The sequence below is a fragment of the Taudactylus pleione genome, unplaced genomic scaffold, assembly GCF_031769625.1.
Source record: "Taudactylus pleione unplaced genomic scaffold, aTauple2 ptg000005l, whole genome shotgun sequence".
NCBI lineage: Eukaryota > Metazoa > Chordata > Amphibia > Anura > Myobatrachidae > Taudactylus > Taudactylus pleione.
In genome coordinates this window covers 25,222,855-25,247,039 of record NW_028284408.1, presented here as the reverse complement: position 1 = coordinate 25,247,039, position 24,185 = coordinate 25,222,855, and the positions used below count along the sequence as shown (strand labels likewise).

The window sequence follows — 24,185 nt, the reverse complement described above, 5'->3', positions numbered from 1 at the left end:
CTAACTACAATGAGCACAATGCTGTGATGCATAGAGCATCACAATGTTTCCACAGGAAATGTCAGAGAGCCTGATTCAGCATGGAGTGCAGCTGCGTAATCGCACACAATGAATCTGCGAATGTCTGCCACCGCTCAGCCAGCATAGAGATGCCCACTACTGCCTTCTCACATCCATAATAGCTCGCAGTATACATCAGTAACATTGGAGAACATCGGCCCCTCACGCACAATTACAGCAGCTCTGACCTGTCTCAGAAATTACAAGTCTCATTGCATGCAGTAGGTACTCAGGCTGCGTAGGCAATCTCAGTGGCTAATTTATGCACGTCTATGCGACGGCGTTCAAACGGGCAGGCGCGCCTGTGTTTCTGCAACCAGTCCCCCGTCATCACCCCCAAACGGTCATGGCCTGTCACTCACTCTGCGATGGATTGCACAGTGCATACGTAATCGCAGTGCGATCACCACACATGCGCAACAATCAGTTGATCTGCGTACGAAGTTGCAATTGCGATCCATGCTAACTCAGGCCCAGGGTCCAGCTATCTCCATATCAGGCAGTAAAAGTGACCCCAATAGTATTATTTGCTGTTCCTTCTAACTCACATTGCAAAATGTACATTTTAAACAAAACATGAGGAGAAGGTGACAATCACATGGACTTACAATATTTGCAAAGAAACCTGATTGTGCTGTTTGTAGACAATTACAAAAAAACTTTAACTAAGAAGAGAAGGCGCTATTTAACTAGTAGGAATAAAATATTCAATTTATTAAACTAACAAATAAAGTAAGACACATTTCACATATAAGAGTAATAATACATTTGTATATCCGCAATATAAACCTGAATTTTTAAAACAATACTTCCAATGTATAGATATTTATATCAATATCTTATTCAGTACTTAATATTGTAGTACAAACAATTCAAGCTTTTTATAAATAACAGAAATACATGATAATTTTTTTTCAACCGCTTATTAAGATGGCATGCTTATAATTTGTTGCAAAAAGAAGAAAAGGAAAAAAGGCCTTTCTTATATTAAAAATAGTCACTTTGTAACCATCGGTTCATGAAATCCTTTTATCCGGTTATCGATTTATATATTTATCGTTTAAAATACTGCACTTCAGTTTACATCTGAGGAAGCCGCTGATATCATAAACAGGCGGAGAAACACGTTATCAAACCAGGGTCATGGGGGGGCCCGCACCAAACACCCTGCACCTACAAAACTTACCTCCCTGGAGGGTCCCACGTCAGCTCCGGTATCTGAGCCTAAAAAAAGACTGGAAAATGTCCGCCGGACAGAGAGGAGGGGGCCTGTGTCGGAGACTGCACACGGGCCCCCTCCTCTCTAGAAACGCCCCTGCCCAGAGGCAACACAGACTAAAGATACATTTTGCTAAAGTTTCAAAAATCCATATATTGCACTTCTATATAGTAATACAAAATAGTGGTTGCTCATATCAACTTAATGGTTTTTCACAGGTGCTTGTAAAGGGAGGGGGTTTCTCTGCATTACAGAAAACAAAGAAAAGAAAAAAGTTTCCCTCCAGCACACTGCACAAAAACCAGCACACTGCACAAAAACCAGCAGAAAGGCTTGAATACTACATGATAACAGAAATCCATACGTTTTTGTTGCGTATATTTGCAAATACATTGTTAAACGCCGGGCCGCATCAAGGCTCCTCTGTACCGGCGTCCCCAATGCTACATAATAATAGCACCCACTCTGGGTCATAATTGCATACTGTTGTGCCACATGATCACAGCACATACATAAATATATTTGAGCTGAGAGCCAACTCACCTAGGAGGTACCCCAGAAACCTACTTCTATATAGTACATACTGTAGATATGTAAACAGTTCTTACCATCTGAAAAGATATGATTGCTAGCACCACTTATGTGCAACCCTCTAGCTCTAGGTGCCGTAAGAGGAATATTCATATGTCTTGACCAACGCATATTTATTACTGCTATCCTCTTGATTTGAGGAAATATATAATTTCAGTTTAACTCAGTTTAAATAGACCATTATTTCCTGGTTGACAATGTGAATATTGGCACCACAGGGCCCACATGACTATACTGCTGTATTTCCAGCTCCATACTTTAGGAAGAAATGCCTCCTGCAGTCAGCATAGCCATGAATAAATGTACAGCAGAGATGTAACAATGCAGCCGTCTAACAACATAGATAAAAGTAGAGTGACTTTCATGTGTTCCTGTGTTCTTTCTATCCTTGTATTGTCACTTCAAGCCAGCCAGCTCAACTGAAGACTGTCAAGAATTGTCCCGAGATTTGCTGATGCCAATTTGTGGCGTGTCAATATTAGGTTTTATCGTACTAGGCACACAGATTTAATACAAACAACATCATAGTGGATAAAAGCCATTCAACTCACACTCTCTAGTTTCTCAACTGAAAACAACAAACTTTTTCAAACTCAGGGAGAAATGTATCAAGCCTTGGCGAGAGATAAAGTAGAGAGATAAAGTACCAACCATTCAGCTCCTAACTCATTTTACAAGCTGTGTTTGAAAATGACAGAAGCCGATTGGTTGGTACCTTATTTTTCTCCAAGTTTTGATAAATCTCTTTCTTTGGGGGGAATTCAATTCAGCGAGATGATGAATAGCCGCGGGAGGGATCACCCGCAGCTATTCAATTCAATGTGCTGTGTGCCTTGTCAGGAACCAGGTAAGTCAGAGAATGACGATTCTCACGATTTAACCTGGGTGTTAAGGCGCGGTAACTGGCATTCTACAACTAAAGTGCGTGGGCTGTTAGCGCCACGCTAAGCCCGGCAAACAGCTGCGTGCCCGGCACTTTTGTCGGATTTCTCCTCGCATCCCCAGGGGGTGCGAGAAGACACTCTTTAGCCACCCAAACAGTGCAGTGTATTGAATAGCTGTGGGATCTCCCTCCCGCAGCTATTCAACATCGCACTGAATTGAATTCCCCCCATTATGTTATTCTTTCATATTCAGAAGCTTCTATATCCTATGTACATATCTACCAAGCTCTATAGTTTGTTCATTATAACTAAAAAAGAACATAGTGGACCTCATTCTGAGTCAGATGCATCAGATGCATCTGTGGCCGCTTTTCCATAGGCTATGGCCATGAATGCCTTTTTGTTACATTATGCTAATACAAGTATACGCCCATCTATTCCAATTATCTGTCCGTCTTCGTGTGAATGGCCGCCCGCCCACTGTTTCCACCGACAGTGGCGGAACTCCCGGAGACAAAGGAGTCATTTGCCGCTGGGCGCCAGCCCTGAAGGGGGCACCTGGCTCCATTGTTACCCGGCCGTTCCGGGCACTGCTGAGGAGGAGCTGCATGGAGAAGGAGCACCTCCATGACCTGCTGCTGCCGGAGTGCTCTATGGTCGTGGATGTCACGTAGCATGTGACTGCCACGACCCGCATGAGCACTCGACGCACACGCAGGGGGGGTTTCTGAGTAAACAGAAACCCCCCTGCCCGCCGATAAGTAACAAACACATCGCCGGCGGCGACGGCGATGTGTTTGTTTCAGCAGCCATTGAGAGTCAGATAGACTCTCATTAGCTGCTCTATCCACGGAGGGAGCCGGGTGGAGCTCACTCACGAGCTCCGCCTTACGGCTACAACAGTGGTGATGGGGCAGACGTCATGACGTTTCTCCCATAGTACCGAGCGGGAGGACAGAGGAGCGGACGTGGCGTGCGCAGGAACGGGAACTCAGATTTCCTCAAATATAAGTCAGACCTCCCACTATATTCCCCCACATGCCACTCAGTCCTCCGCATAGACCTCTGCCAAGTTTCCTTCTGTCACTCAACTACACAACATGTCTCTCACACCTTCCCCAATTTCACTCTCACCTGTCCCACATGTAACTAACACCTTCATCCTTCCCCACTAGTTGGCTAACTTACTGAAAATACTTACCTTTATACAGGGAGCCCACGGAGAAAGAAGGGGGAGCATGTGGTGCAGAACAAACAAACTATTCCTCCTTCTCCTTCTCCAGTCAGATCTGGAGCATAGGGCTTAGGGCCACAGCTGGAGGCTCGCATTACCGCTGGTGGCCTATTGCCCACAACTGTAATATGAGCTCACTCAGGGCCTCTAATTTGCCTGGGACTTCAAGTAGTAAATTATCCTGTGTGTTCTCTTTTTTTGCTAAAGATGTGCTAATCTCTTTAATTGTTACATTTTGTGGAAAAAGGTAATGATATGAATACTAGTACTAGTCTCTGCTATTTTGGCCCTTCATCTCATATCAAATAAGAAGAGCTACATTCCATACAAATCAGGTAATTCCAAAAACCTGTTTATGAGGAGCGTATCACAGTATTATAAGGTTGCTTCTTTTTCAGCATGCAAAGTCAATTTTCCCCAGTATTCATTAGATGCGGTAAATAATGTAATCACTGCAGCTACCAAAGGGTGGAATATTCTTTTTAAGTGTGAAGTCTTCATAATTCTTTACAGAGATTGTTCCATATTGGGTAATTATAATGCAATTCAGGGACACTCCAGGAAAATGTAGCTTTTTAAAATAAGAGTGTAGCATACTGTATTTCAGCTGCAACATTCTTGGAATAAATGCCTCAGGGCCTGATTCATTACGGAACGCAACTGTGAATGCAATAGCGATTACGCACACAGTTCAACTGCGATAGTATGCTAATTCATTGCGATCACAATGCCGCCTCAGCACTACATAAGGACGCTCATTTTACCTTACACACATCCGTAATATTTAGCAAGACTGCAAAAACATCGGTACAATCGAGTACCATCGCAGCCTCATGCGCACTTGCACAAGCTCTGACCATACTCAGAAATTACTAATTCTGCGCACCCTATCAGGCCTCAGGCTGTGTACGGCATCGCAGTGCATAATTTATGCACGCCCATGCAACAGCGTTCAAATGCACCTCTGCACGCCTGCGTTTCCCCAACCACCCCGTCACTGCCCACAAATGGCACTTCCTGTCAATCACTCTGCGATGGGTCTGCATAGTCCCGATCGCAGTGACCGGTTCACACACACACTGCATACGCATGCGCAGTACGCAACATTCGGCCGTTTGTGTCCATACTAGCAGTCGCGTTTCTTGCTGAATCAGGCCCTCAGTTTACACTTAGGCCGGGTACACATCAGAACGATGCCAAAATGACGTGATGGTCATTCCAAATTCCCGTCATCCCAGAATAAATTATATTGAGCGTACACACGGTGCAATTCTTCAAGCGACGGAACGATCTTTGGTCCTGTACACACAACCATCTTTTAAGAGGTAACGTCCTGAGATGTCAAATTGGAACAACATATCGATGGTCGTCCGGCTGGACGTACACACTACACAATGTGCTCCACATCATTCATGATATCTTCTGATTGACCATGCAGTATGCTAACCAGAAGATATCATATACGACATGCAAAAGTGCAATTGAGCGTACACACTATGCAATCCACACCATTTATGATGCCAGTTATCCTCTGACACTCCCCGTTACCTACACAATGTGCTCCACATCATTCATGATATCTTCTGAACATAGTAGAACTTACACCAGGTGTACATCACATGTAGACATATGTATACTTATGGCTTACGATAGTATACAGAAAACATAAAAATGTGCTTTATCAGTGTTTGTAGTTGCATTTTGGACACAGTGTAATAATGTAATGAAGTGCCATATACCCAAGTGAGAAAAGTGTCATGTTTATGAATAAATGCAAAAGTCATATTTGTAATGTAAAATGTAATTAAATAACAAATGTAATTACATATAGCATCTGCTGTTTTATTTGCTGCAGTATTCCAACTGGAAATGTCAAGTAATGGGCTCCTATAACATAGATGCAAAGCTAATGAATTAAGCTACAAGGTTTAATATGCAATCAGCCAATCCGGATTAGCTGAATAACTCTGCTGATCATCATCATTAACACTGCGTATTGTTGCATCTGCAGTTGTTTCCATTTACTATATCGCAGACTCGCAGTGACATATATACACCTTTTCAGGACTTGGCCTATGTTTCTGCAGGCATAAGGAGAGGCAAGTCAATTATATACTAAAAATGTAACTACGGACATATGCGTACGCAGTTTTGTTGTGCACACCATTGGCGTGCAGAGAAGCCAACACATGATGCAGCAACGAGATCTTCTCTCCTGTGGGGTCGTGGACTACCCCCTTCCTCTCAGACAGAGACTAGTCACCTATACGGCCATCTCTTAAATTAAGAAAATTAATTATGTACAAAAACCTATATGGAGGTGATTTGTACTATTTTAAACAGTAAATGATATATTCCATAAATATATTATAATGTTCAATTCCATAAAGGTTAAGCTTGTATTATCCTTCATATGGTGCCTACAAATTCTGTAGTGCAGTACATCAATGATTCTATACACTAACCTTTAATCATACATTTTATATGGTTTACTGGACAAAAAAAATATCACTTTGTGTCTCTAGGGAAGGCTTGAAGATGGCCATGTGATTGACAGCTCCTTATCTCGAGATCCATTTGAGGTGGTAATGGGGAAGAAGCAAGTAATACCAGGTAAGTTCAGCTTAGATTGTGATTATTTTCAGTGTTTCCAACAAATCAGTTTACATTACTACAGGCTGAGCAAACCTCTGAAAATGTTTTATAATTATTACATATAGAAGTTAGCACTGTATGGGAAATGGGTATTGCATTCTAGATATATTACATGTAAAATGGATAGTTGACACATCTGGATTTTAAATCTTGCTTTATCTTGAAACACAGAATCTAACTTCTTAACTCTCTAAATCCAAATGATGGACCTTACTGAAACATGCCTAAAGGATGGGAAACAATCCTCCAGCTGAGAGCATTCACAATTGTTTCGGAAAAGTCCAAACCTGGAGTCTGAACTCACCCCTTCAGAATTAGAATCTCAGGAAGATGATCCTTCATAATTACATGAAAGGATTTCCGTATATTGTTAACAGTATTAAAATAAATCAGTTTCTCAGTCCAATTAGAGGTACAGAAAGCAATTCAACCACTCAAATATGAAATAACAAGAAGCCATAAGGGCCAAGTTCTGTTTAGCACGCAATTTCCTCACTCAAAAACTATAGAGAGTTGAAGACTCTTACCACTAATCTGGCATCAGAACAAGCTTCATATGGCTAGAAATGCAGAGGGAGCCCATTGACAATTTGTCAAATAGGCCTCACTGAGACACATACTCCTGGTTCCCCCTGCAAGGCTCAGAAGTGAGGGGGCCCGTGGCATCTCACAATGAAGGAGCCGTAATGTATATGGAGTGATGTCATTGGCTCTATATAAAAAACAAATTCTATTTACTGATGATATCTCCCTACCTTAACACAACAACAAATCACCATTCCTAACCTATTATACACATATTACTGATTACAACAAAGTTTCTGGCTATAAAATCAACTTTAACAAAATAGGAGTCCATGATGCTATTTGTCTCAGCTGGATATAATGAGCTTAACCACATCTTTTATCCTGCTCTTTACCAGGAAATCTTTAGTCACCTTTAACCAGATCTTTAAAAGACCTAACCTTTTGAAAACTTTTGATCATTGTTGTGTGGCTAGGCAAGATCATAGATATTAAATTAATACATTTCCAAAATTATTATTTTCAAGCTGTAGCTGTTGCATATTCGTATTTGCTGGTATTGAAAAAGCTTCCTCCAAATTTGTTTGAAAAGAGATGCCCTCTAGAGTCATACAGGTTATACTAAAAAAAGGATGCCGCAGAGAGTCACACAGGTCATACTCAAAAAGGGATGCCTCCGAGACTCACACAGGTCATACTCAAAAAGGGATGCCTCCGAGCGTCACACAAGTCATACTCAAAAAAGGATGCCTTAGAGAGTCATACAGGTCATACTCAAAAAGGGGTGACTCCGAGACTCACACAGGTCATACTCAAAAAGGGATGCCTCTGAGAGTCACACAGGTCATACTCAAAAAAGGATGCCTCAGAGAGTCATACAGGTCATACTCAAAAAGGGATGACTCCGAGACTCACACAGGTCATACTCAAAAAGGGATGCCTCTGAGAGTCACACAGGTCATACTCAAAAAGGGATGCCTCTGAGAGTCACAAAGGTCATACTCAAAAAGGGATGCCTCTGAGAGTCACACAGGTCATACTCAAAAAGGGATGCCTCCGAGAGTCACACAGGTCATACTCAAAAAGGGATGCCTCTGAAAGTCACACAGGTCATACTCAAAAAGGGATGCCTCTGAGAGTCACACAGGTCATATTAAAAAAAAGTCAATAAAGAATGGAGCAGCCCCTTTCTCCCTAATGAGTCCCAACATTAAATAAATAGTGTTATCTTTTAATAAACATGTCCCCTTAGGTATGTAGTTTACATCCCGGCGGACGAGATGCCGGCGGTCGATATACTGATGCCGACATCCCGCCGCTGGGCAAAATATACATGCCAGTATCCCCTTCTGCATCAGGATACTGGTGTCAGAATCCTGACAGTCGGCATCCCGATCGTAAGACTCGGACATAGGTAAGTATTAGCTGCGGGGGGAACTTAGGGTCAGGCACCGCCCCCCCGGGAGTATTAATGTCAGGCTGCGGGGAGGGAGAGTTAGGGTTAGGCACCATTAGTGGGGGTTAGGCACCCCCTGGGATACTTAAGTTTAGGCTGCAGGGAAGGGAGGATAGGGTTAGGCACCACTGGATGGAGGTTAGGGTTAGGCACCCCCCCAGGGAAGTTAGGGTTAGGCACCACAAAATGAGGGTTAGAGTTAGGGGGGGGGTAGAGGGGAGGTATGGTATACTTACCAGCCAGTTGAAATTCTGGACCTCATTCAGAGTCGGTCGTTGCGGCCGCACGGTCGTACGCCACCGATGTTCGCTAAACTGCACATGCGTAAAGTTCGCAATGCGCGTGCACAAACTAGCAGCTACGATCAGAAGTTTCTCTCTCCTTGAACACAGCCAGGTCGTAGTTTGAGTGACAGAATGAGGCGTTTGTGGGTGGTAACAGGGGAAGGTGCTTGAAAACGGGGGAGTGGAGATCCGAACGCAGGCGTGCCAAATTATGCGAATGGCGTTTTATGGGAGTGCATAATTAACAAAGTAGTGTCATGGCACACGTGACATGGGTGGTTTTTACACTGACATGATCGTAGAGCTTAAGAGAGGGTATGGTCAACCTTAAGCTCTACGACCAGTTCCGATGGTCTCGATTAATCCTTATATGGCCGGAGATGACGTGTAATGCGTACAAGAAGGGGGCGTATTTTTTATCTTCCGGCCGCTTCCTCCCCTTGGTCGGGCAGCTAACGATCCGAATTTAGGGACGCAACATGCGAGTGCATCATTTGCATATCCGGCCCCTTTTCCCGTACGACCGTGCGGCCGCAATGACCGACTCTGAATGAGGTCCACTGTCCTAGCCGGGCTTCCAGAATCGGAATTTGAACCGGCTGCTCTTCATATTTCATACCTATTCCCCTCCTTATACTGAACCAACCCAGAAATTAAAGAAGCAGCATTTGCATTTAATAAATAGCCATATTGCCCCACTAACCCTGACATTGAATTATAGCATTGACATTTAATAAATATATCTATTGTACAGCTCCCAACAAGTCCCAACATCAAATTAGTAGTCAACTAAATAGTCCTCAAATTTAACAGAGATTGCATAGTGCAATACCAGACTCTACAATATATTAATAGCTCTATAAACCCCACATTACATTAATATCCTCAACAATTAATAAAGAGCCACCACATAAAATTAATCCCCACCACCACCGGCCCTCACTTAACATTAATACACCCCCACGCCAGCACAAACATGACAACAGTACCTCTCACTGGCGCACACATAACAGTAATAACATACAGACCAACTGCACATAACCATAATACACCAATCTCCACATGGCATTCTGCTACCCCTATTAGCTCCCACATAACATGAATGCATCCCACACAATTAACACCAGTCCCCACATGCTATTAATGCACAGCAGACACACCGTACCACCCAAAGGCACCAGTTCTTAAATGCTCTCTTAAATACGCTCTATGTGCAGAGCATAGGGGAAAAGTTGGAAAGGGATTGAAGATAAATAAGAGGGAAGGAGGGGAGACTGGACAGGATAGAGAAAAGAAAAGGGGGATTGGATTGCTGATCCGCTGCTCACTACATACAGAAAACAGGAACAAGACATATTGGGCTTTCTTTAGCAGAGGGCCAACCCCAATAAGTGAGGACGGGTTGCTTAATAGGTTATCCTGCCTTGGTACCTAGGCAAATACCTCTGTGTACTACTAGTTACTTCAAGTATAGGGGGCGAACATTGACACAAAAATGATCAGACTTTAATCTCATGTGACTGGAGTGAAGATGCTAATTTGGAGCAGGTATTGAGTGACTGAGACTGTACATGTGTATGCGCAAGGCTTCCTGCTTTTATTTCTCATACACAATTTGTTCCCTGTCATTATCACCTAATGCCGCTGCTGCAGCTCCGAATTTGTACGCAGTGACTGTGTGAAAATATGCTTATGTTGCAGCCACCTGGATTTGTATTGAGACGCCCACCAGCGACTTCGCAAGTCCAAGCTACTGTGTACTAAGACGCAGCCTCGTCACAGTGCGGTCGATTATCAGAGTTCTGAGAAACCTTATGGTTGCGCAGAATGGACGCGGTAGCTGAGACATTTTATGTGTACGGGATCACAGTCGTAGGCAGAGATATGCCTCAAAAACAGTTGAGACCTTCCTGCGTTTTCGTTGCCACTCCCTCCTACTGCCAATAAACGGTGCCTTCCTTTCACTCACTTTGCAAATAAGTCCTCACTGCGAGCAACATTGGTAATGATACTTTAAGCGCACACGGCCTGATTCAGACCCGCCCGCAAGTGATTGAGCGCTCGCAAGCGGGTCGATGGTGGGCTCTTATGCAATGCCCCCTGTAGTAGTGCCCCTTTTGCAATGTCCCCTGTAGTAGTGCCCCTTATGCAATGTCCCCTGTAGTAGTGCCCCTTATGCAATGCCCCCTGTAGTAGTGCCCCTTATGCAATGCCCCCTGTAGTAGTGCCCATTATGCAGGGCCCCCTGTAGTAGTGCCCCTGTAGTAGTGCCCATTATGCAGGGCCCCCTGTAGTGCCCCTTCTAGTAGTTAGCCGCCTGTAGTTAGCCGCCTGTAGTTAGCCCCCTGTAGTTGCTCCCCCCCTCCGCGCGCACACAAACAAACACACAGACACAAAAGAAAAATACACAAACACTTACCTTTATCCCCGCTCCAGTGCTGCTGCCGTCCATACCCCGGCGTCCGCTCCTCGTCACTATGGGAGTGACCTCATTACGTCACTCCCATAGTGTTCTGCGGGACCTGGAAGACGGAGCTCACTCCTGAGCTCCGTCCCTGGCGTCCGCTCCTCGGCACTATGGGGAGCTCCGTCCTCCGGCCGCCGCCGGGGGTTTGAATAGGAGCCGGGCGCCCGCTGGTAACACACTCAGCGGGTGCCCGGTAGATGGAGGGTGCAGGGTGTGCGACCGCACCCCCTGCATCCTCCGTAGTTACTACTACTGCCCCCGTCGCCCCCAAGCTACCCAGCGCCTCCAAGCCACCGCGGGGGCTGCGGGGGCAGTAGTTACGCCACTGTAAAGATATATACATATACATAATAATAACAATAATTTTACTTATGAGTTAAAAAAAAAACATAATAGCACAAAAGAATAGTAAAAAAGGTACTTGTTAATTATACGGACTCCACTGTAACTCACCAATGCTGCGCTGCTTCCACATAAACTGCTATTCCCAGTCTCCTGATGCTGGCTGCCTCTAGTAAGTGAAGACATTAGCGTGCTAGGCAGCAATAGATTTGGTAAGGCTCTTGGTTGCAATGGAACCTTTTGTAGTGAATGTGCACAGTTTCTCGGGCTGTCTCTTCTTAGCAATCTTGATACTTATTAACAAGACACAATTCTGATCACTTATGGTCAGAAAAGCAGCTGTTACTAATCTCTTGCTGCCTGACTGTTGTGATAATTTATCCACTGACTTAAACCAAGCAGTGGGAGATTTTAAACAGCGATTCAAGTGGATGTAGCAAAGCGCTGGGGAATTACAGTGATCCACCTACAGTTAACAAGTACCAACCATAATGCTTACAATATTTAAGGTGCCTCTCTCCTGTATTACTTATAGCCAAATACACCATTTGAAATATAATATAGCCCAGTATGCCAATTTAAAAATATTTCATTGTCAGACATTGTGATCACTATGGTGCCACACAAGCAGTGATATTCAGCTAATGCACTTGATATCACTGCATGTGTGTACAGCTGTGGCCTTCAATCTTCTGTCTACTCAAAGTTATTATGTCTTGATAAATGAAATCTAGTTATGACAGTTAATGGATCTGTTACAGTGTACTAGATGCTGAGAACATTGCTCATTCATTACAGAGTGTCTCCAGCCACAGAAGATGAAACACTTTGTATTTCAGACTTGATACTCTCTACCTTCCTCTGAATATTATGGCAGAGCGGCTGTCCTAGAAACCCCTTTATTAAAGTGTCAGGAATGGTCTTTTGAAGCAGTGCTCTGGAAGAAATAAAACATGTATTTTGATTATAGAGTCCTTGCCAATCTCAAGCATGAAATCATATTTTGTAGCTCGACACGCTAATGTGAGGCTATAACAAAAAGATATGGATTGGAAATGTGTCATTTTTCACTTTTAAAATGAACACAGAGGTTTGTGTGATAGCAATGTTATCCCATAAAGTATAATTTATGATTTCTCTCTTACCGAATGGAGTAAACAGAGTGCAAGGGTCACTGCCCATCCGGTTATACAGCTCTCTGCATTGAGAGCTTGCAGTAAAAAGATTTTCTTGACATACAAAATTCCAGCAGGATAAAAGTGTACATTGGGGAGCTCTTTGCTAAGCTAGGGTATAGTTTTGATTCTTACCAGGGTGCTATCTCCAAAGGGTTTCTATGTTATAGGGTCCCCCCACACCACGTTTCCGAAGACATACTCGCAATACACTAGCCGTTGTTCTTATAGTACCCCAGTCGATAACGCCACATACCAGTGTCTTCCATATCTGTAATTTCATCCCCATGCCCCATTCAAATAATACCCTCTGTTATATCACCGGCAGCTACTCCTAGTCGCTCCTGGAAGTTTACAATTGTGGTCAGCTTCATCGGATTTGGATTGTATGGTTGTGTTTCGGAGTTTCTCCATGCAGCCTGGTAGCTATTTTAAACTATAGACTGACCGGTTTTGAGTATGTGTAAAATAAAAAAATGATATTGCACTGATAAAAGTGCCCTTCAGATGACACCTGCAGGGATAAAACTCTGCCATAAATACCACAGATTACCGTGAAGCCAGAGAGAGCTTTGCACGTGTAGTCACCAATGATACATCCCCAATCCGTTGCTGCACTCTCCAGCATAGCATCACTTTCTACCACACTGGTGCCCTCTATTCATCCCTAACTGCCAGAAGATTCCCCAACTCCTGAGGCTAATCGCTGTCAGGTGTAGCTGGCAGCTGTTAATGCTAACTGGGTGCACAGTCAGCTACCATCATGAAAGCATTTGTTTTTATTTATATATGTAGATATCTGTTTCATGCATTATAAATGGGTTTATGCAGCAATTGTGTCAATGTAAAATAGGAGGGCAAGTTTATTATATGCTATATACTGTATCGGGGGTGTAACTAATCATTTGTGGGCCCGTAGCAACATTCATAAGGGTTCCATGTACTGCCCAATGCCAATGAAATATCACATAGAAACATGGGACAGTCACAGAAGACAGGCATCAGCTGCACCTATGAAACATGAGTCATGGAAGACCGGCATGGCTGCACCCATGATAGTTGTGCCGTTGCTATATATGTTACATTACATGAATGTCCTGTGTATGTGAGTGTTTTCTAGTCATGCAATTCTAGGAGCTGATGCTAGTACAGGTACTAATTGAAATAAATTACTCCACAGAGCTGAAAACCACACATACTGTTGGTTGCCAGTAATAATTACTATTTGTCAATGTGTATATATATATATATATATATATATATATATATATATATATTATAAGCATCTATATGCAGGTGGTTTCTGTTGTTGCTATATTTGTAATGTCTTGGCAAAGAAGATAAAACACATGGAAATGTAATTGTTAATTTTGGACAATGATTTTACAATCTCATCAGATTTGTCAGCTGCCAACTACCACCACCTCATCATGTGCGAGTGGGTTCTTTTAGCATGGATGGCCCTAGTGCTTTAGCCATTATATCCTACTACGGAACAGCTGGTTCTGTCCAATGTGTTCAGATCAGCCACAGGTCCGGTCATTTAGCATTTGTACCAGAAGAGCAGATCGTAGCATGTATGGGCACTGTAACACATAGCCATATTCTTTTCTGCTAATAGAAAAATGTGTCCACATATATGGATTTTGTTAACCTTTTAAAAATGCCTTTTCATACTTCACTGTTTTGACAGGCAAATACAAAATAATATTTGTATTGTGTGCAGTGAGCCGAAACATAACTACACAGATATCCTAATGAGATACCTTCACTATATTCACAGGTCTAGAGAAGAGTCTTCTGGGAATGTGTGTTGGGTGAGTATCAGTAACTCCAGTTCCTACTTGCTGTGTCCTGCCCTGACCATCTATCTGTTCTGTTTCAATTGATGTAGCTGTTTTGTATCCTAAAACTTTATTTACTTCTTGAACTCATAACCTTGATATTGTATATGGCAGCAAACAATTACAATGTTACGCTACGGACATTAAGGCTGCTCAAAATGTTTACTCTAACCTGTCAGCTAATTGTGGTTCTATGAGTTGTTCCATTATACACAAATATAAAATATTTGCTTATTTATCCAAAAAGTGCTTAGGCTTCTACCTGCCATTGGAGTTGATTCAGAGTAACAGCATTTCATCTGTGTTGCATTATTGGAATCCACCTGTATTCAGAGTTGATCACATCTATGCGACTGCACTGCCCATATACATCCACTTGTAAAAGCAGCTGTAATTGCCAGTGCTGGAACGGGGCAGCACTGTGCCCTGTGCTGGCCCTGCCCCTGAACACGTGATGTCATGATGTTACCCTGTCGCCAGCGCCGGAAAGCACAGCACTGCCTGGAGTGTCCTGAGGATATTCTGGGCAGCTCTGCAACAGCGATACTAGCTGCATGGTGCCCTTTCAGGCACTCTGCATGTCAATTGCAAGGGCCATGGGGCAGTGACGGCAGCGTCTCCAGGGCCCTGCACCTTGAACAACCACTCGCACACCGCTAGTTATGGCCCATCAGTACACCCACCCTATCCTTGGTGCTAGAGACCAGATTGACATCAGACGGATCTCTGCATATGGAGAACTCTGAATAGTTCTGTCTACAAGCCCGCAGTCGAACCCTTATCCTACGTACGAATACACAGTTGTAGCCCCGTTACACCTACTCTCAGCCACAAGTGCAGCTGAGATTCTGTTATTCTGAATGGTCTGCAGTTGCTCAAAGTTGTATATGCAGGCTCGGATGCATGCACAGTTGCTAAAAGCTATGTGATCCATCTGCAAATTGTACACATGCATGTTTGATTCAGTCCCAGGGTCCTAATAATGTAGTTCAGATTTGTCTACGGTAATGCGGTATCCCGCAAAAGAGCTAAACAGAGAGATTCTGTCTAAATTTGCAGGAATGGAATGTAGAGGGTTTGATATAAAGAGCATCATATCGTCTGCAAATAAAGATCATTTACATTCTTGGTCTCTTATTGCAGTACCTTTAAAGGCGGGATTTTGCCATAACGCTATCGCCAATGGCTCAAGGGCAGTTGCAAACAAAAGTGTGGAAAGGGAGCACCCCAGGGTCTTAATAATGTAATGCAAGATTTATGGAAACATTTTACGTTTTCATCTACAACATGGGTTCAGTCCAGTTAGGTGCGGAGGGGGCCCCCTTCCCTGCCTGATCTCCCCCCGGACTCTTACATTTTTTGCTTGCAGACCTATGGGGTTACAAACAGAAATGTGTGAGTCTGGGAGTACAGTAAAGGCCACATGAATACAAAGTAGCAACTACAGAGTCTGAAGGAGACAAGTAAAAGCACTCAAATCAGTAACAAAATATAAAATATTTATTATAAAACAAAATCATTAAATTGTAGCAGTATTTAGTAACAGCTGTATTGAGCTTAAAATACACAATACAGGTTATAGTCCAGAAAATCATAAAAAGTAATATTTAAAAGTCCCAGAATTGAGACTACTTGGACCAATAGTCGGCAGTATGCAGCAGCATTAGAATCAACCTAAATAAGGGGAATCCAATCTCAAGTAAAAGTCAATGGTTGCAATTTGCACTTCAAATGTTATTAAAGCAGGTGGACCTGCAGAGCAGAGTCACTTTATAGCGGTATGATTGTTACCTGCTCGTCAGATAAAAGTAACCAGTGCAGCCCATAATTCAGGATCGCTGTATAGCAGTAGAAGTTACCTGCTAATCGGGTGAAAATGACTCGTCTTAAGCTGAAAGGGGGTCCAGAACAAGCTGTATTAGATGATGGTATCCACTGTAAAGGAGACACGTACTCGCGGGTGCGAGGAACTCACACCTAATTAGATTGACCCCAAACATTGTATTATCATGAAAATGTGTGCAAAATTATAGCATCCAATAAGACGTTGCTTTTATTTACTTATTTGTAAATAATTGTTTCCGCATCCAGTGCAAGTGACAATATTAACACACTGGGAATATATGGGGCAATTTATAAAACATCTTTGCAAACAAGATCGTTTGTAACAATGGACTCTAACCCTCCCCCTAGGGGTGCCTAACCCTCACCTCCCCCCAAAAAAACCTAACTTTAAATCTGCTACACTCCCTAAACCTAACTCTCGCTCCCACGGCTAACGCTAAGGGTGCCCCAGACTTACCTCGTTCGGGCTGGCATCCTTCGGCATTCCAGCGTCGGGATTAAGACGCCTATCATAAGTCCCATGTCGGGATTTCACTGTCTGTATTGATACCGGTGGCATAACTACATTCTTTTTGCACATAGCCTGAAGGTAATTTTATACAATATTTGTAATAATTTTTTTGCATTAAACAAAGTTTGAGTTCAATAAACCATCAGAAAGCAAATCATTGTCATTGTCTCAGTCACGCTAAAAAAATTCCGTATTTCGGAATGTTCCATATTTTGGAATATTTGGATATAGGAAACTCAACCTGTAATTGTATTTTTTTTTAACACTGCAAAGATTCATGCCTGTGATTATCTTCATAATTAGCAGCAAACATCTAGAATTAGTGGTCAAGTGGTCGAGTGCCCGTAACAGTTGCCCCACATTACAGGTGTATCACCAACTGTGTAACACTTGTACTTCCCTATTTCACTCCTCTAATTGTAAAGAACAGTAAGTGTAATATACAGTTCAGTCACCATACGGACCCAGGTTTATGTAATTATTGTCTTGAAGCCATTAGTATCTTCTATTTAATGCAACGTGTCACTTTGATGGCCTTATAGTCACAATACTTAGTGTAAATATTGACTGATTTAGGTCTTGGAAATGGTCCTACATTTCTTGGTGTGGCATGTTTATTGCTACTAATGACCCCAAGGGCTTAAACAAGGAACTAAAAATGGCTCTCATGCTGCGTAGGAGATCACAAGGGCTAATTTATGCACGCCCATATAATGGCGTTTAAGCGGTCAGACACACCTGCGTTGTTCTGGCCACCCCCGTTTCCACCCCCCAAACACTGATAACTTGTCAATCACTGTGTGATGTATTCCTATGTGCATCCGTAATCGCAATGCGATCGCAGTGCGGCTAATAAGCATGCGTGATGGCAAACAAACGCTCGATCTGCATACGTAATGGCCATTGCATTCATCTCTGAATCAGGCCTCTTGTGCAGAAGCAATCATACAAATGTATACATACAAGTACAAATACAAGATGTCTTATATAAAAGATCTTCTGATTGCTTTCACAAATGTATATGTTAAAGTTCCCATTCCTTGACAGAGCTGGAGATATTATATTTACATTTACTCTGCAGCTGAGTTCAAGCTGTTTTTCCCTTCTCTGCAAAACGAGGCTGATTACAGAACATAAGTTCTTCAGTTGTGTTGCTGACAGGAAGTACACGGTGCAATAGGAAAATATTTTCCTTTATGATAGAAATGTTATTTCAAACCTCTTCTGTTCTGACCAAATCTTCACATACTGTACAGGAGTAAATGCAGGCATCGGCCAGATCCTGATGTTTTAAAGTGGTAATAATTTAAAAGGAAAGACCTGCCTGGCTTGTAAAGCAGTTTTAACGATCGCCTCTTAAAAATATCGGTCAGACTCGCCGGCATCTCGCCGATGCCTGCAAGTTGCAGGCTACTACATTTACTGCTCAGGTTTGTATGGAAGTAGCACACAGACCACGTTTTTGGATGGAGCTGGCGCGTTTCCACACTTTGCATGCTCCCAGCTGAGCGCAGGCATCTACAGGCGATTTGGAGGTGTACACAACTACGTCATAATTCCAAGACTTGTGGCTCATTGGACGGAACTGTGTAGTAGCAAAGCGCTCACACAGAGTTAAATGAGGGTGTGTTGATACAATTGCGACATATGCTTAGTTGTGCGTGCGTCATAATACGCCTGACCGATCTTTTGCGCCAAGCATAGGGCTGGTGTAAGTGCGTGCTGATAATGATGGCGGCTATGTAACAATATGTGTGAATAGGGGTGGTGTGGCCGCATAGATATCTACAACTGTCCATAAGGGCGAGTATCTGGATTTTTCACCATGCACGTAATGCATTTGTAATTATACTGCAACTCTGCATTGGTGCTAACTTACGTCATCCTAAGTTTCAGTTTCATTTGTTTAATTCTATCATGGGACATTTATTTAATGCTGCACATATACACGCTGAATAAATAAATGACTGTTATTATTACTATTATCAATATTGTCACTCATTATATATGTTTAGCTGTAGAAATAACCTACTCCCTGGTAACAGTACATAACTGAGATGTCACTGTTCTATGTAGATAACAAGTGCATGAGTACAATGATACAACTGTACAACCACCCACTGGCTGCACCTAGGGACATGTATCTGAGCCCCCAACAATCTGCCGTCTCTTCCTAATCTCAGTATTACTGCTGGAAACATTTCTCTTCAGTGCTAGGGTTATAGCTGAGCTCGCTTTATATTAATACCACAGTAGGACGTAGCCTGACACACTGTGGGTCTTATTCAAACCCGGTCGCAAGCGCTAAGCGCTCGCAACCGGGTTGCTGTTAAGGCCCTGCGCACGTGCAGCGGCCGCACTGTGCGTGCGCAAGCCCCGGAGTGAGAGAGAAATTCTCTCGCTCCGGAGCTCACTACAAAAGGGGCGGCTGTCGATGTTGATCGACAGCTCGCCCCGTTTTGTAGTGAGCTCCGGAGCAAGAGAATTTCTCTCTCACTCCGGGGCTTGCGCACGCACAGTGCGGCCGCTGCGCGTGCGCAAGCCCCGGAGTGAGAGAGAAATTCTCTCGCTCCGGAGCTCACTACAAAAGGGGCGGCTGTCGATGTTAATCGACAGCTCGCCCCGTTTTGTAGGCGGGGCAGGGCGGTGGCTACACAAACGGAGGCGTTTCTGACGGAACGCCTGCCGTTTTGTGGGCGGCCGAACTGTATCAGCATGGATGTCAGTGGGGAGCTTCCTGCTCGATCAGAGCAGGAAGCTCCCTGGGGCTTGCGGTTGCCGAGACCCAACCTTAGGGTCTCGTCGCAAGCCCCGATGGCCTTGACCATCGCAACCATCACCTTGGTCGGTCGCTAAAGCTGTGGGTGGTAACCCACAGCTTAGCTAGCGACCAGGAGGCCGCACTAAAAAAAACAAGCGGCCGCCCTCATTCATAACAAGTGCTCGCTTCTTGCGAGCGCCTCTGAATGAGGGCCTGTGTTTCTCAAGCTGTTACTTTTATGTGCCACCTTGATAATCCTGTGATTATTTTATCATCAGAGAGAAGCGCAAAGTGATTATCCCCCCTCATCTGGCATATGGAAAAAGAGGATTCCCACCTTCTGTTCCAGGTAATTCATGACCAGTTCTATCACCCTATAATTACTTTTATTTGGTATTTATAGAGAATTCTGTTATGCATCAGATGTTGGAACAATACATCTTCTTTATATTATCCTATTTTATGTAGGTGTTAGGATCTGGGCTTACCTCCCAATATCTCTATATGGCAAATAGGGACACCCTGGGATGTACACTGAGTTGAACACATATAAGATTTAATATATGCTCAGAGAAGCAGCTGCACGCAAAAATGAGAGTATTTACAGTACGCTAACATGCTGAGGCGTATGCATGGGAAGATACACGCTGTCATGGATCAGTAGTATATGTGCTTGGTGTACGTCAGTCATATATTACACCTATACTCATATTTAGCTAAATTCACATTAATTATCAGATTTCCGTAATACTTAAAATATCCCTCATGTTTAAATTGAGCCATAATTATGTATTTAATGAAAGTGGTGGTTCTATAGTGGTAGGAGTTAGAACTTTTAATGTGACATTTATACCTTAGGGCAGTGTGCCTCATTTTTATGCATGTTTGCAATCATAGAGGCACTTCTAGTTTGCACAGCTGTCTGGTAAGAGTGGAGGTTGGGCGAACCATGTAGGAACATTGTTGCAAACTCCAGGCCTTTTGTCCGTCCAGTGAGTTCGGTAAATGAGGTCAGTTGAAGTGTCTCTAAATCTTTTTCTTGTTCTTTTGTCTAATGGAAACATTATATCTATATTCCAGCATGGTGCTAGTTAGATTGTTTGCAGGGCTCGCCATTCAGTAGAGGTCCCATTATCTGTTCTCCAACATAATCCATTTATCTTCTCAATTAGATTTTTCTGTCATTCTTATTTAAGTGTAATAATCCTCTGAGAAAGCAATAATTTGGGTGGGTGGCCTAATTGCAAGGAACATAATGTAGGCAGTGGTATGACATCAATTTTAACATAGCTAGGTTTGAAACGGGATCCGGTAAAAATACCGACAGTTGGGATGCCAGTGCTTAGAATTCCGGCGCTGGAGTCCTGACACCTGTCAGAATCCCGGCGCCGGCATCCTGGTGGTAAGTACTGGGGTTAGGGTTAGGCACTAGGGAGAGAGTTAGGGTTAGGCACTAAGGAGGGAGGTTTAGGGTGCGGGGATGGGGAGGTTAGGTTTAGGCACCAGGGAGGGTTAGAATACTGACCGACAAGTGTCGGTATCCTAACCCTATCAGGATGCCAGCGACAGGATTGTGACCTCCGTGTTCCCGAGCGCCGGCATACTGCACCTAACCCGTTTGAACAGACCAAATGTGTTAGAGAACAGACAAAGAGGGTGTAGAAAGAGCTCTGAACTCACTGCATGCAGATAGATAGCATAAGATCATGTATAGTATATAATATACAGGCCACTCTGCTAACACAGGCCAAGAAATGCTTTGAGGTTTCAGTCCCATTAGAGGTGATATCTACTATCGGGAATCAGCCCCTCTTCTCCCATTCTTGTGTCTATAGGAAATTGGAATGGAATGTGGGGCATCATAGGAAGTGATCATGGCCCAGGCGTTATTCCTCCTTTCCTAGCTCACACCACCCTGGTGGTCTTTCCCCAAAAGTAAATGTTGGAAAGTATGGAGTTATAGTGTAAGTTTATGTACCTGCCGTTAAGTCCAACTCTCCAGAAATGTTGGATGTGCCCTAAAAAGCAATTAGATGAATGAGACTGAATGATTTTGCATGACTGAATAAAATATAGAGAATGATGCAAAGTAAATAATGAGATTATTGACCTTCATTAATATATAGCGGCTACATATTCCAAAACGCTTTAGAGATAAGTCACTAGGCCAGTGGTTCCCAAACTGTGCGCCGTGGCACCCTGGGGTGCCTTGGAACCCTTGCAAGGGTGCCTCAGGTTGGTGGTCCAGCACCAAATCAAATCAGAATTTCTTAAAAACAAACATTTGGCTTAGGGGTGCCAGGAAAACAATGCTGATTCTCCAGGGCGCCGTGATGCAAAAAAGTTTGGGAACCTCTGCATTAGGCCATTATAGCTTACAATTTATATTGACACAATGTACAAAGTACAGTTCTTCATCTCGCTAATGTAATGAAGCCAGAGGTGCACATTACTTCTCACTACCACAAGGCATTGAAAGCCAGAGACTCGCATTACTCCTCAGTACCACCAGGCATTGAAAGCCAGAGACTCACATTACTCCTCACTACCACAAGGCATTGAAAGCCAGAGACTCACATTACTCCCCAGTACCACCACGCATTGAAAGCCAGAGACTCACATTAGTCCTCAGTACCACCACGCATTGAAAGCCAGAGGCTCACATTACGCCTCAGTACCACCAGGCATTGGAGCTTCTTAGCGGCCACCAATGAACATTGAAGGCATTTAAGCAATCAGATGCCTCTAAACAGTAAAAGTCCCAGCCCTAATTTCTTTGTAGTATGGCAAACAAAATGTGCATACTCTAAATGTAATACTGAGATTACACCTGGCTTCATGCTGTGAAATATGCTTCCCTTCTGTATAAAGCAATATATATTAAAAAACAAAACTTGTATGGGCCCCATAAGGTAAATATAAATATCATCAGCAGACATGCTCAGAACAGCACCTCTAGGGACATAATGCTACAAGACAACGTGATTTGAACAAAGGCCCTGATTCAGAGCCGGACGCTCTGACAGAGTGCTCGCTTTGAATCAGGGCCGTCCCTCTGAATTTTTAGAACGGCCTCCTGGCCGCTCGTATAGCTGTGGGTGACCACCCACAGCTATAGCGAGCAGCCAGGAAGATGGTCGCGATGGTCAAGACCATTGCAACCATCAGGCTTGCGACGAGACCCTTGTGGTAGGGTCTCGTTGCCGCAAGCCCTGGAGTGCTTTCGGCTCTATCAGAGCCAAAAGCACTCCCACTGACATCACTTGTAATGTCAGTGGGGCCGGCCCCAGACGGCAGGCGTTCCCATGGGAATGCCTCCGTCTAACCAGCCACGCCCCCAGCACGCCCACCAAAGGGGGCGTGCTGTCACTCACCATCAACAGCACGCCCCCTTTGTAGCGAGACCCATAGCGACGGCTTGCCCGTCGCTATCCGGGTCTCACGCATGCGCACGACGGAGCCGCCTCCGTCGTGCGCATGCGCACTGGGCTAACATCGACCCGCTTGCGAGCGCTCAGCGCTCGCGAGTGGGTCTGAATTAGGCCCAAAGCCTCTTTCATACATACGTTTACTAAGAAATGTTAGAACATGAATGATTTTTAAAATAGTGTAAGCTATAGGAATATTAGATAAAATAATAAGGCTGTAAGTCAAGTGATTTTATACAGGTCACAGTAATAACTAACATGTGGGAATGTATTATCCCTTATAATACATATATATACCTAATAAACACTGATGTGATGTTTATACTGTAAATATTTATGTATATTCTACATACATTAACAACACTTGTTTATTATGTAACCGTAAATTAGTTAATTATGGAATATTTTACTCCTACATAGATTCTTCATGCACATCCTGCTTTCTGTCTCCCCACCTCTAGGTGATGCTGTGCTTCAATTTGAGACTGAATTAATATCATTGTCTAAACCCTCGCAGTGGCAGACCCTGACAAATGATGTGCTTCCCATGATCTCCATAGCCTTAGTGCCCACACTCTTGGGGCTAATTGGCTACCATCTATACTCCAAGTCTAAGACGCCAACTGTATCCAAGAAGAAACTGAAGGAAGAGAAACGAAACAAAGCTAAAAAGAAATAAAGAACTCTAATTTTCTCAGACATTTGAGTCCGACCACTTATTAATCTGAAGGGCAGCTTTTTCTGGGGGTGCACAAGACAATGTCACAACTGTTTTATTCAGTGAGATATTTCTTCTCTGGAACATTAGATTGTGGTGATTCTGGAGTCGGCAGAGGAAAGTATGAAGCTGAAACTGTGACATCCCACAGCACCATCTGATTGGGGCTAATGACACCACCTCCAG

The 24,185-nt window shown here is 43.5% G+C and overlaps 1 protein-coding gene across 2 annotated transcripts in view; it reads left to right on the top strand.

Moving 5' to 3' along the window:
* Positions 1-23,980, top strand: part of FKBP11 (FKBP prolyl isomerase 11) — a 30,624-nt gene extending 6,644 nt beyond the window's left edge. The window contains exons 3-7 of one of the 2 annotated variants that reach the window (XM_088479362.1): positions 6,514-6,601; positions 14,676-14,709; positions 20,132-20,202; positions 21,689-21,817; positions 23,743-23,829. In XM_088479362.1, coding sequence (XP_088335488.1) covers positions 6,514-6,601; positions 14,676-14,709; positions 20,132-20,202; positions 21,689-21,792 — 297 coding nt within the window. In that variant the 3' untranslated portion in view covers positions 21,793-21,817; positions 23,743-23,829. Of the gene's footprint in view, positions 1-6,513; positions 6,602-14,675; positions 14,710-20,131; positions 20,203-21,688; positions 21,818-23,742 lie in introns of both variants that reach the window. The other variant, XM_088479288.1, reaches the window with a different exon arrangement.
* Positions 23,981-24,185: the final 205 nt, after the last annotated feature.